This window comes from Chenopodium album, chromosome 27, assembly GCF_948465745.1.
Source record: "Chenopodium album chromosome 27, dcCheAlbu1.1, whole genome shotgun sequence".
NCBI lineage: Eukaryota > Viridiplantae > Streptophyta > Magnoliopsida > Caryophyllales > Amaranthaceae > Chenopodium > Chenopodium album.
The window spans coordinates 26,217,901-26,237,021 of record NC_137860.1 but is presented as its reverse complement, the minus strand read 5'-3'; the positions used below and the strand labels follow the sequence as shown (position 1 = coordinate 26,237,021).

Below are 19,121 nucleotides of genomic sequence, written 5' to 3'. Positions count from 1 at the left end.
TGAAAGATTTATATCATTGATTCTTAGATACCAAATTAAAGGTTCATCTCAACTAAAAGGTTCAAATTGATGGTTGAGACCGAAGGATAGATTTAATAATCTAATCACTCGTACTAGTGATGTCATCCTGTATGTTTGTATTAGTTGTATTGTGTGATTGTGTTTAAAAGACATTAAGGGAATTTAGTTGATATCCTATCTAAATTATTATTGCAATATGAGTATGTACTTGATTGTGTGTATGTCACGTAATAATTCGTAGCAATATGGGATACTACCAAAATATAAGATAAGTTATCATCGGTAGTACATATCTATATCTTCAATAATAGCACATTACTTTATTGGAATTGTGGTTGAATCTATCAATTTTGGTAACCAATTAAATTTTCACTCAATTTTGAATTTTGATAGACATATCTTTAAATTTAAAAAGTTGCTCCGTACTAGTATAATCTCTAGTGTGTGAACAAAAAAGTTAACCTTATATTAATAAAAGATTTTTCCTAGGCACGTTATACTATGATGTTTGCCAAGGAAATTGTGTTCGAAAATATCACTCCTTCATATTTTCCTTGCAAAATTATGATAAATCTTTGCCAACTGCTACGTAATATTTTTTTGGTTGGATCACATGTATTGTATAGTTATTAGTTAATAGTTGTACATCTGCCAAACTTAATCTCTTTACCAAAATATATATTGTTTAGGTATAAGCATAGCAGATCTTTATGATCTAGTTTAAAGATCATAATTAAAAGTTGTCAAGATTACTATGCAAACATACATTATACATTAATTATACCATGGGATCATAATACTTTATGCAAACATTTTAGCTGTTCTAGCTCGATGAAGGATCAATTGAAGATATATCGAGTTTATCATATCAAAATCAAATTTAATTCATATAATTCATAAACCATCCAATTTGCCTTTAATAAACTCATTTAATTTGAATAAATAATGTAAAGTATTATACAAAGTATATATGAACACTATATCTTTGTTCATCGATCATACTCTATGATCGAATTTCAATTCTAAACGTATAATAACTTAATTCATAAGTAATTATGAAATAGAAAAGTAAAACAAAATTAAAAGGTACTTTGTACAGGACTTAGAGGAGGTCTACAAAAACTACCTTTCCTAGTTAAACACGATAGATTTGATAAAGAACCCTTTGAATTTTTCTTTGATATGCCAGCTTTTGGTAGAGTATATGATTTATAATTATTTAAACCACCTCCATAACTTTTACATGCTTTTAATCTTCTTTGATAAGGAGTATCTTTCTTTGCAAGGTCTTCTAAGCTTGCCACTTTTGCTAGTGACGTAAATGATTGTGATTTCCCTTGGTAAAACTTTGATAATCCTCTCCTGCAAAAATTAATAATAACAAACTCGATAAGTAAATAAATCGTGGATCGGATCATCTAAATAATTTCTCTATAATAAATATTAATTAAGTATTGAGGATCCTCTCGAATTACTAGACCATAAAAGGATTATGATAAAAGTATAAAATTTTGAAGTTCTTCGACAAGTGGACCGTCTAGTAATCGGAGAGGATCTTGTTTAATATGCAATTTAGTATTGATCAAGGCATATAATAATGGAACTTACTTGATGGGAAGTTGGTTCATGAGCTCGGATAATTCATACAACGGTCCATTTGGTGATGATGGTGGTGATGATGATGTTGATGATGCATCATCAAGCAAGTCGGATGAAGATGATTCCTTAGAGTTGTTAGAGTCTTCAAAGGAGGATGAACTTGATGATTCACTAATGTATGTATCATCATGATGATCATGATGATGTTGATGATTTCCTCCCATCATGTTATTCATGAACTTATGATCTTCATCTATATGATAAAATCTCAAAAATTGTGATGCTTCCATTTTCTTGTGTTTATTTCTTTGTGTTTTTAGAGAGAAGAGATTTAAAGTTGAGAGAAAAATAATAACAATAATGATAGAAAGGAATGGTTAGAGATGAGAATATATACTATTTATGTTTATAATAGAGATAGTATTAATTATGCAACAACAAAATATAAGATTGAATCTTTTATGGGGAGCATATTTATAATATAATATATATCCACATAATTTATGCCACATGTCTAACGATGATTGTTATCTTGGCCCCTTCCTAAGAGATGATAAGGTGACACCAAGTAACACGGACCAAGTAACATATCACCCACTATGATCATGCCACGTGTATTGAATTCTTTTGTTGATCATCTTGATTGTTTTGAATTTTGATTGAGTGATCAAGTTATATTAATACCATTATACCAACCAAATATGGGTTTGGTCTAGTGATAAAATTAGATTCGTATTTTAAGACATTAAGGCTATGGGATAAAGTTATCATTGAAATTTTAAGGGATGAGAATGAAAGTTTATTAGCCTTGTGCTAATCATTATGTTTAAATTAATTTTGTTAGGTAGACTACAATATAGAATTTTTCATTATTTATACATTAATTCTAATAATTTTAATACAAATATATAAAATAATTAAAATGTTATTATTATAAAATATAGCTATAAATCAGTTTTAATATTAAATTTCAAAAATTCTATCCGTAATAGAAAATTAAAATGCTATTAGTAGACGTAAAAGTCAAAATAGAGAATTAATTCGACGAAAATAATAGGGTGTACAAGAAGCATCCATGTACCCTCATGTATGGGATAATTTATAAATTTTGGAGCAAGGAATTCTTTTTCTTTGAAATAAATAAAAAACCTTATCTTATAGATTCGATATTATCCTATCCTATGTGGGGTTTGTGGATGTATGAGTTGCTTATATTAGACCTCGCAAAACATTTGATAATAATTAATTGCATACTATGAAAGGATAAGCTTTATCGGCTATATCCGAGTCACCTTTGCTTGCTCGCCGACCATTTATTTTTGTAGTGTTATAGGTCACCTATCATATATTCAAAAGTATGGTATGGATTCTTATTTATTTTTTATTTTTATTTATTTTGGATAAATTATAATAATTGATTTAATCATAATTTTATGTCGTCCTAATAAAAAAATGCATGGATAGAAATCCTAACATATTGAAATACTATATGTCTTATGCCGCGTTGTTCAAATCTATGTTGACCCATAATATGTGTTTTTCTAAGGCATGGCTTTGAATGCTTTTTCTTGGTTGAATTTTGGAGTAAACCATTGCTTTGTTTCAAGTCAAGCTTGAAAATGTTATTCAATTTTAATGACTATTATTTTTTCTTTTTAATGAAAAAGGACTTTTTAGCATATGAAAATATTCTATTCATTTGATATAAAATGATACATATTTGAAATTTCTGTTGATTTGGTTTAACCACATGAGCTATACATCACTCTCAAATTTATGGGTTAATCTTCCTTCCTTCCTTCATTCTTTTTGTGTGTGTGCGTGTGTGTGTGTGTTTTGTACGGTATACAATGTACAAATTAAAGCATTAATATTTCTCATTTTATATAAGTAATATTTATGAATATTTGATATTAAGAAAAGGAAAATTTAAAAATTGCAGCCATTTAAATTCTGTATTTTACAAGTTGCAGCCATTTTAAAAAAAATTGTAAATTACAGTCCAAAAGTTCGTATAAATTGCAGTCCGATTCAACTTTTTCATCGGTTTACATGTCGAAAAATCTTCAGTAAAGGTTTTAAGGGATATTTTATTTCTTACAGGGCCGAATTGAGCTCGGAATTAGCAAAAAAAATAACTTAAGTGTCTCATTTTTACAATTTCCGCAAATTGCAATTTTTTTTTAAATGTTTGCAATTTGCAAAATTCGAATTTCAAATGGCTGTAATTTGCAAATTTCCTTAAGAAAATACAAATTATAACAAATTTAACAATATCTCATTTGATAACTTTTTTCTTGTATATATGGTAATTATATAATACCGTCAAAGATTTTTTTATATAAGTTTGACCACATAAATAGTACTCCGTATTGGGGAGATAAAAAAGAATAAATTTGGACGAACTTTATGTTCAGGAGTTCGGGAACTTTTCAGGTACATCTTCGTAAAACATCTACAAGTATAACTTTCGCTCTAGCTTAGATTTTTAAATTATAAATGAGTATACATGATCAGTTGTTGGAAAGCTATTCAAACAAAGTTTCACCTCTAATTTGATTCACCATGAAATTATTTGTAGATTCAGAGGGATGTGCAAAATTAACAATCCATGAATTGTTTTCTATTTAATTAATGGATTTTATTTAAGTGGGTTCGTTGCATGGCTACTGGCTAGAATGATAAGTTGTAGAGAATAATCAATTGAAGCTTCCATTGCATCGTAGTTTCTTTTGTAGTGGCATAAGGAATATCATATAATAAAGGAGATAGTTACTTTGATGAGTAGTTTTTTGTAACATATACATTACAAATTTTTTTTTTTGAAACAACATATACATTACAAATTTACAAGCAAATAAACAATCAAGGGTATAGATTTTTTTTTTTTTTTTTTTTTTTTTGGAATAAATCAAGGGTATAGATTTCGTTCCTGTAATAGCTATATTTTTCTTATTTTAGAAATTCATTTAAAATATTTGAAAATTAATTATTCTAATTGTAAATTTTCAATTATAAATTTATCCTTTTGTCAAAAAATTAGAAATTTATCCTGAATTTAAGGCGTGGTTAACATCGTTTTTTGTTTTTAAGGGTTCGTTTGGCATCGCTGTGATTTTCTGTTTTTTGGTTTTTTGTTTTTTAAAAGTACATTATATATGTCACATAATGGATCAAAAAATATTTAGACTTATTAAAATCATGATAATTTTAAAAACTGACAACAAAAAAGTGGAAACATTTTTTTCTTGTTTCCTATTTTTGGTTTTTAGTTTTCAAAAAAACAGGAAACTGAAAACCAAAAATGATGCCAAACAAGCCCAAGTTTTTCGTTTTTTCGAAAACTAAAAACAAAAAACAAAAAAAAGGTGTTTTCACTTTACTGTAATCAGTTTTCAAAATTATCATGATTTAAATAAGTTTGATTAATTTTTAATTCATTATATGACATACTTCGTATATCATATGATTTTAAAAAACAAAAAATTAAAACCTCAGTGATGCCAAACGAACCCTTAGCACTTTTTATCGATTATTTTTTAATATGCCTCTATCAATTGTCCTTTTGGCATATAAACCAAGAACATGCTTTAATTTTATAAAAACTCGTTATACATTACATTAGCAAACTATGCTAATCCTTAGTCCTCTCTTTCTGAGAAAGCATTCTTTTCCATCCCCTAACTTTTGGGTAGGGAGGATCGTGGTCCATGTAAGATGGCAAATTGGCAAGAGAGTTACTTTTGGTTAGGCAGAAGGACCGTGTGGCCCATCATTTGAGAGGGTCCATGCCCATAAAGATAAGGATGATGCAATACGAAGTACTCCATATTAAGGAAGAATACTACCCTTTTGCATTTTTTTGAGAGGGTCCACGCCCTAGCATCCTCCTCTAAAATCGGACTAAAGGTCTGTTCTGATTGATTGAACCAAGCTGAATTGAACTGAAATTATTGAAGCTGAACTAAATTGAACTGAATATTTTATGAGAGAAGGAAATTAAGAATTAAATTGAACTTATTGGAACTGAATGAACTGAATTTATTGGAACTGAACTGAATCTGAAGAGAACAGACCCTAAGGTTTACTGGAACAAAGTTAGAAATATTAAGTTGTACTTTCTGTGAGACACCACAGTTGGTTAACCAATCCACCACATTTGTGCTCCCTTTCGCATGTTGTTGTTGTTATAAACTCGATTGTACCTTACAATGTATACACCAAGTTTCACCTGGGATTAAAACTTGCTACTATTGGCCTGGGGGTAAGCAAAATAAAACTGAGTAATTAAAACCGAAACCATGTATATAATACATGGTGGTTCCAATATTATAACAACTGTTTTAATCGATTCTATTCAAGTTTCCAGAAAATAAATTCAAAATACGATTCCTAAAATTTTGACTAAACATTTGCTCGCCCAATCACCCCTTTTAAGTATAATTGTCAATTGACAATTATATTTTTTATTTTTATTTTTTTTTCACCAAAAAAAGTATAATTGTCAATTGCAATGATATTGGAAACTTGATAATATAGTAAAGGTAAACAATTGGCAATAGTAGTACTAGTAATTTTCAATTTTTCTTATTACTAGGGCAGCTAACGCGCGCGATGCGTGCGCATAGCTAGTCATATCTAGAAGCTCTTTCGGCTTGTTTTAAAATCACAAATTTAGTTGTTGGCAGAATTAATATATGTAAACAACTATGTTTATGGGTATAAATGTCCAATACAACTAACACTAATGCATGAGAGCAAATAAGTACATAATTAAATTTTTAGAGGGTATAATTATCCAAACACTATTCACTAAAAAAATTTATACATATTAATGAGGGTATATATGTAAATACACAATTTAAAGGGTATAATTGGCATTACACTATTTATAAGAGTAATTTTCTACTTTTTATAAGGTAGGGAAGATGAAAAAAATTTTACAACCAATTAACGCCCACCGTGGGGCTCGAACCCACGACCACAAGGTTAAGAGCCTTGCGCTCTACCAACTGAGCTAGACGGGCTTGTTTTTACACATTTGCGGATACCCGAGCACCCATGTTGGTAGAGTTTGAGCCTTGATCCAATAATCATGTGGCCCAATCGTACAACAAATCTTCTCTCTAGTAGCATAAGTACATAACATATTTATGTGGTAAAAACCGTAAAATCTGTAAAATTCGAAATATTTTACGGTGCAGTAGATTTTGTAGAAGAAGCGGCAGCTTGGAGAATTAATTGATAGGCATTTTCCATGCAAGTGGTTAATCTTTGGTGATCGATGAAGCCGTTTTCAACTACTAAACCAAATATTAGATTATCCATGTAACTCATTATAGAAACTGTTAAACTCTACAATATTATCACCGATATTTATAAAAATTTTGTTGATCATTGATATACGTTACAAAAAAATTAAGTGTGTCGAATGACATATGCCCTCTGTGCTTTTTTTAAGTGTTACAGTTTCTCCAAACACACGACTTTCCTTACTAATTTATCTAATTAAATGTTAGATTTTATGAAAGTATGCATTATGACAAATCCAACAATATATTATAAATTAATACCTGTTTTTTTTTTTTTTTTTTTTTTTTTAGATTTTTAAACTAATCAAGTCAAAACTATTATGTGAATAGTTAAAAAAAGTTCAAATTGTAATAATGAAAAAAACACAGAGAAAGTATATACAAATGGTAGGTAGAAGAACCTAAATTAATAAAGATAAAGTTATGATTAAACAAATAGGAGTATACTTCGGTAACTCCAAGATTAGGTACTAGTGATTACTTAGCTTGTACTAATTATTTTCCTTTAGGGCTTGTATTTCATTAATCAAGTCAATTCAATGGAATATTACACTACATCACTACTACTCCTACCTATCATATTCACCATCCTCTTCTTGTCAAAATTGTTAACCAAATCCAAACTCCCACCAGGGCCTAAACCATGGCCTATCATAGGCAACATTCGGTTGCTCGGCGACAAGCCTCATCGTGCTGTCGACGAGCTCTCAAAAACTTACGGCCCAATAATGACTCTAAAACTAGGTAGCAACACTACAATAGTTATATCATCCCCTGAAATAGCCAAACATATGTTCGTTAAACATGACTTAGCACTTTCTAGTAGGGCAATCCCAGATGCTGCTAGAGCAGTCAACCACAGCAAACTTTCTATGGCATGGCTTCCTGTATGCCCCAAATGGCGGACCCTTAGAAAGGTTGCAACTATTCAGTTGTTTACAAATCAACGACTCGATTCGAGTCAAGAGTTACGACATTGTAAGGTTAAGGAGCTAGTTGATTATGTACAAAAGTGTTGTGAAAAGGGTTTACCCGTTGATATTGGTAAGGCAGGGTTTACTACCACGTTAAATTTGTTGTCGAATACGTTTTTTTCGATGGATTTGGGTAGCCTTGATTCGTCGAATTCACAAGAGTTAAAGGAGATTATTTGGCATATCTTCGAAGAAGGAGGAAGGCCTAATGTGTCTGATTTTTTTCCATTAGTCAAGCACTTGGATTTGCAAGGTGTAGTCAAAAGAAGAACGGGTTTGTTGACAAAGTTGAAGAAGATTTTTGAGAATATTATTCATCAAAGGTTGGAGGATCCATCTGATGTCAAGGATGATGTTCTAAGTACCTTACTCAAGCTTGTTGGAGATGGAGATGAAGATCTCACTCTTGATGATATCAAACATCTTCTCATGGTAAGAGAGATTTACTTCTTCCGTTTTTTTTACTTGACCTGTTTCATTTATCATGTTTGCCGATGTAGAACTTTAACGAACAATAAGTTTAATTCTTCATAACTAAAACTATAAAAGTTATAAATTATGACAGTATTTAATACATATTGAGACAAATCTAACAAGCTAAGATCCCACATATATTTTTCGTTATGTATAATATAATTTACAAAAAACGGTCAAATATATAAGAGAAGGTGAATTGTGTAAAAGTCAATGAAGTACTGCTTGTTTTATTTTATTTTATTTCATTTTTTTTTTTTAATATTACAAGTCATGTGGAAAGTTACGTTTCAATTGAGTACAAAAGCAAACAACTGAACAAAAGGGAGAGTTGTAATTTATTAAATAAGCAAATAGCTTAATTTAAGCCTATAAGGAATACGAGTAGTATATAAATCATGATTTCACATGGTGGTGAATGCCTGGATGGAAAGAGTACAAAAAAATGGGATCTTAAATAATATTGTTCCTCTTACCATTAGAAAAGTATTATAGCTAATGTACAAATGGAGTTAAAAGAGAGATCAAACCTATTATAGTTACTGTGAAACGCAGAGCTGTATCCTTCTCTTCTTTCATCATTAGAAAAGTCAGTACAAATTGTATAATGAAAGGATTAACGAACGTGCTAGCAAGTTTATGATTAACGATGATAACAACAACGAAGAACGAAAGCAAGTAAAGCAAAGAAACAAGAACGAATTTACCGTGGGAACCCGAGTACCGGGAGGAAACCCACCAATCCACTATGGAGTAACTCGATAATGATGATTACAAGCTCTCAAAGCACCATTAATCCCTAAGAAGATGAACTAATAACAAGAGGCTTTTTCTCTTACTTTTAATCTAACATCATACCTAATAAATGACATACAATGAGTATATATATTCTAGGAGTACAAGAGTAATCAATGGCTAAGAATAAAACGCAGCAAACATGACAGAAATCGCACCGTCAAAGCTTGCAGCAGGAGGTTCGTCTGAACCTACCCTGTGTTCGGCCGAACCTGAGGTGGTCCGGTCGAACCTCCCTTGGTTCGGTCACTCCTCTGCCAGAAATTGAAGTGTGCTACTGCTTCACTGGTTCGACCGAACTCCCCGAACCCCATTGTTCTTGTTCGGTCGAACCTCCCTTATGCCTCCATACTCTTGAACCACTCTCCACACATACAAACCCAACAATCTCCCACCTGGAGATCGGTTCAAGTGTGCATCTCATACATACTCAAAACACATCCATTGTTGAGCAACATCTCTCCATAACCCTTCAATCTCCCAACCCGGAAATATGGTTATCTCCAAGAGATCACACACAACCAATGAACACAACATCATCATCATCAATCTCCAAAGCACACCATCTACTTCCTAAACACCAAGGAAGATAGGCACATCCTTTACACCAAGGACAAAACATCAAGGTCTACACCAACCTTGACACAAACACTTTCTCTTCACCAAGAAAAACAAACAAACACACTCTCTTTCAACCAAGAGAGCACCATCACTTCCTCTCAACCGAGGAAGCACCAACCCATACTTCCTTTCTACCAAGGAAGCAAAATCGAGGTCTCACCCAACCCCGAACCAACATCACAAGCAATGGAATTTTTCTTTGTTCTCCGAGCACTCCTACCATGCTCCCACCCGAACTTGACACCATCCATGACAACACACGAGCTTTTGGCCTTTCCCTTTGTTTGTGGAGCATTCCGACCATGCTCCCACCCAAACACAACACCCTTAGCCCGGTTTTCATGCATAACACCCTTGTGCACATTCTTCACCCACACAACATCCTTGTGTGTCTTCTTCACATCACTCACAACTCCCATGTGAGCTCCCTTCTCTTGGCTCGTTTCAACAAACGACACCAACTTCAATGAATCACATCCCCCTTCAACATCTACACATGTGTTCCCCGAGGTGTACAAGGAACCATTGAATGTCCCAGGAGATTCAACAAGAGCTCCCTTGACAATCCTCCAAGACCCTCTCTCAAACACAACCTAGTAGCCGGCTTTGTCGAGTTTGCTTACGAAAATCAAACTTTTCTTCAACTTTGGGATGTACATGACATCCTTCAACTCCAACAAGCCACCATTCATGAGCTTCACACTCACATCTCCACTCCCCATAACTTCAACACATTCACCATTCGCAAGGTGAACATCCTCAAGCTTTTCGGACTTGAACCTCCGAAACAACTCCTTACATGGAGTGGAATGAACTGAAGATCCGGAATCAAGAACCCAAGCATCCACGAAGCACTCCGTGCTTACACACAAAGCATCCGAATCATACTCCGTCACCGAGTTTGTGGATGCATCCTCATCCTCATCACTCCCTTGGCTCTTGCCTTTCCCCTCCTTCTTAATCTTGGGGCAACTTCTCTTCACATGCCCCTCACCGCCACATCCCCAACACAACACATTGGCATTCGATCTTCCCGGCCCTCTACTCTTCCACCTCCCATGATGACTAGCACTCCCACCTTGTTGTCTCCCCCTTCCCCTACTCTCAAACGCATATGCCTCACCGGATGACTCCCCGGATTCTCTTCTTCGAGTGCTCTCACTCAAAATCAAATCCTTCACATCATCACTCTTTAGCTTCGTCTTCCCCGAAGAGTTGCTAATAGCGGCCACCACCGTTTCCCACGACGTAGGCAAGGAGGACAACAAAATCAATGCCTTCACTTCATCATCAAACTTAATCTCCACCGAAGACAATTGGCTCAATATCGAATTGAACTCATTCATGTGTTCCGCGGCCGAGCTACCATCGCTCATCTTCAAATCAAACAATCGACGCATCAAGTAAACCTTGTTCACCACCGAGGGCTTTTCATACATACTTGATAAAGTTTTGATCAAACCCGCCGTTGTCTTCTCATCCTTGACACTGTAGGCAACATTCCTCGACAATGACAATCTCACTACTCCAAGTGCCTTGCGATCCAAGACCTTCCAATCCTCCTCCTTCATATGGGAGGGTTTCGTTTCCTCAAGAGGTTGATAAAGATCCATTTGGTGCAAATAATCCTCTATTTGCATCTTCCAAAACCCAAAATCTTTTCCATCAAACTTCTCAATCCTTACTTTCCCGTCTTCCATTGTTAATCAATCCCAAAATTCAAGATTTCAAATTTCAATAACAAGAATTGAAATTCCAACAAACCACTCAAATTTTGAGCACCCACAACACCAAAAATTGAAACTTTAACACCAAAGAATCAAAAAATTGGCTTTTGAATCACAACCAACAAGCAATTCCACACAAACTAATCCAAAATACGACCAAATTAACCTTGGCTCTAATACCAATCAAACCTATTATAGCTAATGTGAAACGCAGAGCTGTATCCTTCTCTTGTTTCATCATTAGAAAAGTCAGTACAAATTGTATAATGAAAGGATTAACAAACGTGCTAGCAAGTTTATGATTAACGATGATAACAACAACGAAGAACGAAAGCAAGTAAAGCAAAGAAACAAGAACGAATTTACCGTGGGAACCCGAGTACCGGGAGGAAACCCACCAATCCACTATGGAGTAACTTGATGATGATGATTACAAGCTCTCAAAGCACCATTAATCCCTAAGAAGATGAACTAATAACAAGAGGTTTTTTCTCTTACTTTTAATCTAACATCATACCTAATAAATGACATACAATGAGTATATATATTCTAGGAGTACAAGAGTAATCAATGGCTAAGAATAAAACGCAACAAACATGACAAAAATCGCACCGTCAAAGCTGGCAGCAGGGGGTTCGTCCGAACCTACCCTGTGTTCGGCCGAACCTGAGGTGGTCCGGTCGAACCTCCCTTGGTTCGGTCACTCCTCTGCCAGAAATCGAAGTGGCGCTGCTACTGCTTCACTGGTTCGACCGAACTCCCCGAACCCCATTGTTCTTGTTCGGTCGAACCTCCCTTATGCCTCCATACTCTTGAACCACTCTCCACACATACAAACCCAACATATAAGTGGGGCTCATAACTTAGCAATTGCAGCTAGGAGACAGCCTCATTAGTGTTTTCTGTTTTTTTTATTGATTGTCAAAAAAATAAAAAAAAAAGGAAAAAAAATAAATTAATATTGTTCAATTCAATGTTTGTCGTGTAACGAATTCAACAAAAATTCAAACCTAATCCCTCTATTGTTATATACTTCCTTCACTTTTTATTAGACACAATACTTTTAAATTTATGGATTTTTAGACAATTTCTAAAGTAAAGAGAGATAGATAGAAATAATAAAGAGGGCCTATGTGATATGTGAGAGAATAAATCGTTAATAATTAAAAGAGAAAGTGATGCATCTAAATTGAAACTTGAAAGTTCCATACATAAAAATTGATGCAGCTAAGAAAAAAAAAGAATGAAGTAATTGACAAGTTTTCCATTTTGGACAATCCTTTATAATTGATATGTTTTTATATATGGGAATGAATAACCTTTTCTCTTTTCAATCAAAAGGTCGGGTCAAGTTTTGACATCTCTAATTACGGGCTAATCATGGGCAATAACATAAAAGTTTATATAAATCACTGCAAAATTACATACGTACTTCTTCTGATTCTATTCTAGTAATATTATTAGCAAATTGAATAAATTGTCGTCTTTCAATTATACAATAAATAATTACTCCCTCTGTCTCACAATGACTGACACAGTCAACTTTGCACACATCCATTCTGATCTATGTACTACTTTGACTTTGTTTTTATATATGTAACTAAATATTTATTAAAATTACATTATAAAAAAACACTATATTATAACTTATCTAACAAATGTTTTTATTATGTTAGTAAATAATAATGGTCAAAGATAATACATGAATAGTGAAAAAAGTCCAATGTCCCAGTTATTTTGGGACGGGGGGAATATAACTTAGAGGGGTGTTTAGTTGGGCTTTTTGGATTGAATTAATTGGAACTAGTGTTTGATGGTGCCTTTTTTATGCCATGGAGTCTCATACCAATGGTATCCAACCCTGCCCCTACAATCTCATATATATATATCCACCCCACCCCTAAAATTCTAAATTTAATCCATCCTAGATACATACCCTAATAACTAGATACAAAGCCATTCCAATTTCACACCAAACAAGTTTAGCAAGGTATGAGATTCTCAATCCATAACACCATGGTATAGGTTTCTAATCCATTCCATTCCGATGTGTTAAACCAAAATACCCCTTAGTAGAAAATCTAGTATATGGAATAAATCTACAAATGAATTTTAAATTTTTCTTTTTTTAGATGGGTTAATCCAAATATCTTTAATGATAATATTGAATATGAATGCAACACAAGTGCATTAAACTTATTTACTTGTCTACCTCTCTACTATCAGGATCTATTTATGGCAGGAACAGATACCACCGCTAGCACGCTAGAATGGGCAATGGCGGAAATATTGTGCAACCCACAAATCATTGAAAAGGCTCATATTGAACTAGATGGGGTGCTTAGGAAGGGCGAGTTTATGCAAGAAACATATATTTCAAAATTACCATATATTCAAGCAATAGTAAAGGAGACATTTAGATTGCATTCACCGGCTCCTTTCTTAGTTCCCCACAAAGCTAACGAAGATGTACTACTACATAACTACTTAGTGCCCAAAAATGCAACCATTTGGGTTAATGTATGGTCAATTGGTCATAATCCAAGTGTTTGGCCAAATCCAGAGATTTTTGCACCTGAAAGATTTTTGGGACGAGAAATTGATGTGAAAGGACGTGATTTTGAGCTCATACCCTTTGGATCAGGAAGAAGAATGTGTCCTGGAATTCCCCTAGCTTATAGGATGTTACACCTAATGTTGGGTTCTCTTCTTCACTCTTTCAATTGGGAAAATGGCAATGGTACCAAGGATATAAACATGGAGGAAAAGTTCGGTATAACATTACAAAAGGTTGAGCCACTACAAGCTATTCCACTTTCTAGATGAACTAGCTCTTTTTCATGACAATGCTTAAATTACAAATGTTTTTCTAATCCATAAAGGTTTGTTTTCTCCTTTATCTAAATAATATTCACTAATATGAGGAGGGTTTGATATTTTCAAATCATCAAATGCCTACTTATTAGTGCATGTAACATGAAGTACTGTCCAAAATCTGATATCATTTATATATGTTTCTTTTGAAAGGTATTTTTGTTAGTGAAATTGGTTTTTAAACGACAGTTAATGAGTTCATACATACTCTTTATTATAATAAGGAGATGACTACGTCAATCTTAGCTTGCTAAATTGCCACTATAGGATAACCAACTCCTCTTCGTTCAATTAAACTATAATTGTATACGGAGCAAGTACAAGTTATATAAACTTAGAAGAAAAGGATTGGATTAGCTTTACAAAATATTGAGCTAGTTTGATCACTTATCCACATCTTAATTGGTTAATTTCTATACTGGATTAGTGATTTTTTTTTTAAATTTTGTAGGTAATTTTGTAGTTAATTGGTCAACTACAAATAAATTTTGTCTAGGATTCCGTGTAGTCTTCTGAAATTGCAAATAATATGAAATGGTCAAATGGAGGTAATATGCGTATTATATAGGCCCCAATATGAGTAATTTTCTTTCCTACAATATTTTTTTCCCTCCACTTTTACGAGTCACTTTCAAGGTATTTATTAGAATCAAATTTGGATTAAGGCACCACTTACACTTCAGCTTTGGTTTGGATTCGGTTGAGTTAAAATTGGTTTTATACATAACAAGGTATTTTTGGTCATTTTTATATATGGCCAATATGGGTGTGGATTAGAATCAGGTTGACTTAATTTTGAACCAAGGTTTATTCTGAACATGATATACCTAAGCTAGGGTCATTTACTGATTTTTACCGTGTGTTTAAGCAATTAAGCAAAAGATAACCAAATAATTAAAACCATGCAATATAATACATGGCGGTTTTAAAATAGGGAAAATAATTCAAGTTTATCAATTTGATAAACAAAATTTGTTTATCAAATGGCACAATTGTAAATAAATCAACAACTTTTTATTAAATATGGGTCACACTGTTGTTGATATATTTACGAAAATGCCATGATGACTGTGCATTTATGTTGTTTTATTTACCATTTTGCCATTTGATAAACAAATTTTGTTTATCAAATTGATTAACTGGAACTTCCTCTTAAAATATTAGGAGCTAGTTGTAGACACCAAATTGTGTCTCCCCAAAACTAAACCCAGTGCTGAATACCTGTCACGTCGAACCATAATCGAATAAGGTGAAAGTGTGAAAAGTCAAGTGATGCGGTTAGTTTTTATTAAAATCCTTCTTTCTGTTTTCGAAAACCCCTCTATTTTATGAAAACGTCCAATTCAGTTTATTTTGGTCCATGATAAGGGTCCAATAATAGTGTAGTTGTATGGGGCTTGAAAAGACCTTTCCAACGATATATTATAAGCCCAATTCCGATGAATAATGAGGAAGTTATGGCCAAAATACTAAACTGGGCCCAAACCGGATTTTACCTACGACCCAATGATCATGTGGAGGGTCCAAAGGTTTAATCCTATTCCTAAACTGATTTTAGAATCTTCTATAAGTTTCTAAAATATCTTAATTATCCTTTTTTGAAAAGATAAGATCATAGAATTTGATTTGAATATAAACTTTCCTTTTTTAAAACTTTCCTAATTCTATTCGGATTTAAACATGTTCAAAGACAGTCAGATATTATTTTCGTGCCTCATATTTTTTATCCAAATTTTATATGGTTGGATAGATCTTGAAATTATCTTTCCAATGATATATTATAATAATAAATCCGAGCTATAACGACAAAGATATTAAAGATATACGAAACTCTATCCAAAACTGACACCCTTTCACTATTTCGTCCATATCTTTTTATCTACAAAAGATTTTAATCTGATTCTAATTGCATTTGAAGGTAGACTTCAAGAGCTTTCCAACGACATATTATATGACTTATTTGGACTTCTAGATCAAAAGATATGATTAAAACAAAATCCGCAAAAAACTGTCTTGTCGCGAAACGACAGGCTTGTCGCCTCGCGACAGACTCTGTCGCCTGGCGACAGGATAAATTTCTGGCGACAAGGTCGGTTTGTTAGCGACAGAGTGGAGTTTTATTCCTTATCAAATTCTATGTTTTTCCGGACTATTTTTCTTATAAATAGGGTCCGAATTCCTGTTTTCAGAAATCATTCACAATCATCAATTCTTCCTTAATTCTTTTCTTTCTCTCTTTCTAAACTAGCTTTTTACAAAATACAATATTCCGCATTCACAAGACTTAGAATCTCTTAGCCAAGTTCGAAGTTGCCTTCGCCTTAGACGTGAAAGGTTGATATTTTCTAAGGGTTTGGTCCAAAACTAGTCTAAACTTTATTTAACTTGATTCAATTTAATTCTTTAATTATTTAATTATTGTTTATTATTTTCATTGAAGTTTACTAACTTGTGTATTTTGTTATTAGAAAGAGGTACGAGGCTTCAAAGTATGTAATCTTATTACTCTCTTTCAATGTAGAAAGCATGCTTATTATTGTTTAATTCCTAGTATCATGTTAGGATGTTATTTTATGCTTTCTAGTATCATGTTTAGGGTGCCTTTACTCTTTCTAATATCATGTTATCATGTTAGTACCATGTTAGGTTTAAATCTTTGATCTTTATTGTTTAGTGACATGCTAGGGATTGTTATTAATATTGTTAGTATCATGCCTAGGATCTTGCTATTATTATTAAGCTTTATTATGCCTTATCATGCTATTATCATTATTGTTCTTGATTTATTATTATGTTGCTTGATATTATTTTATTGTTATTGCTTGATCACACCTTTTATGATTGTTAAAGGGAATTTGTACTTGGAATCACGCTTAATAAGATAATTATTAATTTGGTTTAGGCTAATGTGATTTTAATTCAAGTGATCGCCAATAATAGTCTTATTTGTGCATTAATTTCAACCAACATAGATTAAACAGGGTAGGTTTAATATAATGTTTGTATGTTATTCGAAAAGCGCACATGAATACCAGCAGAACAAAGTAGAGGCCTATTTTATAGGGCGGGTCCTTTCTTTTGTAGATTGGATTCGTACCTTCATCCCCGGACCCTATTTGGTTCAAGACCTTATGGAGTAGTTGACGGTCCTTTGGATTGTCTTTTGGGTTTACAAGTTCCTAAAACTTGTTGGCGACTCTTTTTGCTCTTTGTCTTTCCCTTTGGAACGCCACCGTACTTTAGTGTATGATCACAGTGGGGTTCAAGTTTGGGGTTATCGTAATGCCTGAAATATTCCCTACAGTACCCCATGAGTCAATCCATAGGAATTTTACACGTAGGAAATTTGAGAAATATCTTTCATGACTAGAATCGAAAAGATGATGCGAAATCTGGAAAATTCGAAGAACACAGAAACTTACCAAGGCATGTAGGAACTAGCGTCTAGAAAACAGGGCTTGTCGCCCGTAAAAAGTTTCTGTCGCTTGGCGACAGGAGCTTTTTTGCGGCGACAGTCCCTATAGTCTGGCGCCAAGTTCTTCCAATACCGAGCCAGGGGTCTGCCTTCTTGCTTTGACCATTTCTAGTGTTGTTGGCTCGATTTTGCTTATTGATTGAGTTATTTTCTCACTTTTTTGAACCCATATGTGTTCTACATATGGAAATAACCCTCTGGGGGTTCCTGCTTCACCTGCCCAATGGAATATCCCACGATCATGTGCAAAGTTCAGATTTGGGTACGTGTAATGTTTGTGAATCCACCAAACCATGGAGTCGAGTCCGATTTCATCTCGCACTCGCGGAATCTTGTCCATTCGCTCGAACCCTCCCGGTAGGCTTGTGTGCAATGCATATGGATTCTTAACCATGGACCTTTTTGACTTAACCCATATCCTCGACCTTTAGAGAACTAGAGCCATGGTTAGGTTGCAAACTCATCTTGTGACTATATGAACTACTTGTGCACCCTTGCTTGTATTTATTATATATGTGCTAACCGTTTGTTTGACTTGTGTTAAAGACTAAATAAATTGACTAATGACTAAAAAGACTTTGTCTAATTAATTAATTAATTTTGAATTAATTAAAGGCTAATAATTTAATCATTTCGACTTAGTACGACTTTAGGCATGTCCATTTAGAGTAAAATTACTGGAAACAGTCCAGATTAATGTTCCAGCAATGGCGCAGGAATTTGGACTGTGGCGCCGCAGTCTAGTGTCTGTCGCCTGGCGACAATTTTGTCGTCTGGCGACAGGCTCTAAACTGTGGCGACAGTCCTGTTGTTTTAGCGACAGTCCAGTTCTTTTGCTCGAGTCATCACGACGAGTCTAATTAACAGTCTACTAATCGGATTAATCAGTTTGTTAATGGTTCAAACCATGTTTAAGTCTTTAATTGAGTTTAGGCACTTAAAGTCCCATGGTCATACACTAGTAGTCAAAGCATGTCACTCACATACACATAAAGCACACACATAACATGTTTGTCACATTATGACCATGTCTAGAGACGTCATTTTTTTTAGGGGGGTAAGTCGGATATTAATCCTCCAATTTTTAAAATTTTTAATTTCCCTTAAAATATATACCCCATTTTTTCACTTTTTCTTTTAAGTCTTTTAAACATAAAGTCAAGTCAATTAGAGTCAAATATTAAAACAAATATGGTTTAAATTACAGCGCGTGGTCAAGAAAGGAAGGGCGTTTAATCAAAGACAACAC

At 33.6% G+C, this 19,121-nt stretch overlaps 2 protein-coding genes and 1 non-coding gene across 3 annotated transcripts; 1 reads left to right on the top strand and 2 right to left on the bottom strand.

The window, feature by feature from the left end:
- Nucleotides 1-930: 930 nt before the first annotated feature.
- Nucleotides 931-2,068, bottom strand: LOC145621376 (protein OXIDATIVE STRESS 3-like). Its single transcript, XM_081676107.1, has 2 exons — nucleotides 1,630-2,068; nucleotides 931-1,383 (listed from the first exon to the last, which is right to left on the bottom strand). Exons 1-2 carry the CDS (start codon nucleotides 1,908-1,910, stop codon nucleotides 1,101-1,103), a joined length of 564 nt encoding a protein of 187 aa, XP_081532233.1. The 5' UTR covers nucleotides 1,911-2,068; the 3' UTR covers nucleotides 931-1,100.
- Nucleotides 2,069-6,574: 4,506 nt separating this feature from the next.
- On the bottom strand, nucleotides 6,575-6,647 carry TRNAK-CUU (transfer RNA lysine (anticodon CUU)). Its single transcript has one exon. It is a non-coding gene; the product is annotated as a tRNA-Lys (tRNA).
- An 824-nt stretch (nucleotides 6,648-7,471) lies between these two features.
- On the top strand, nucleotides 7,472-14,349 carry LOC145621453 (cytochrome P450 monooxygenase 76AD131-like). The gene is made up of 2 exons (XM_081676181.1): nucleotides 7,472-8,338; nucleotides 13,750-14,349. Exons 1-2 carry the CDS (start codon nucleotides 7,472-7,474, stop codon nucleotides 14,347-14,349), a joined length of 1,467 nt encoding a protein of 488 aa, XP_081532307.1.
- The last annotated feature ends 4,772 nt before the right edge of the window (nucleotides 14,350-19,121 follow it).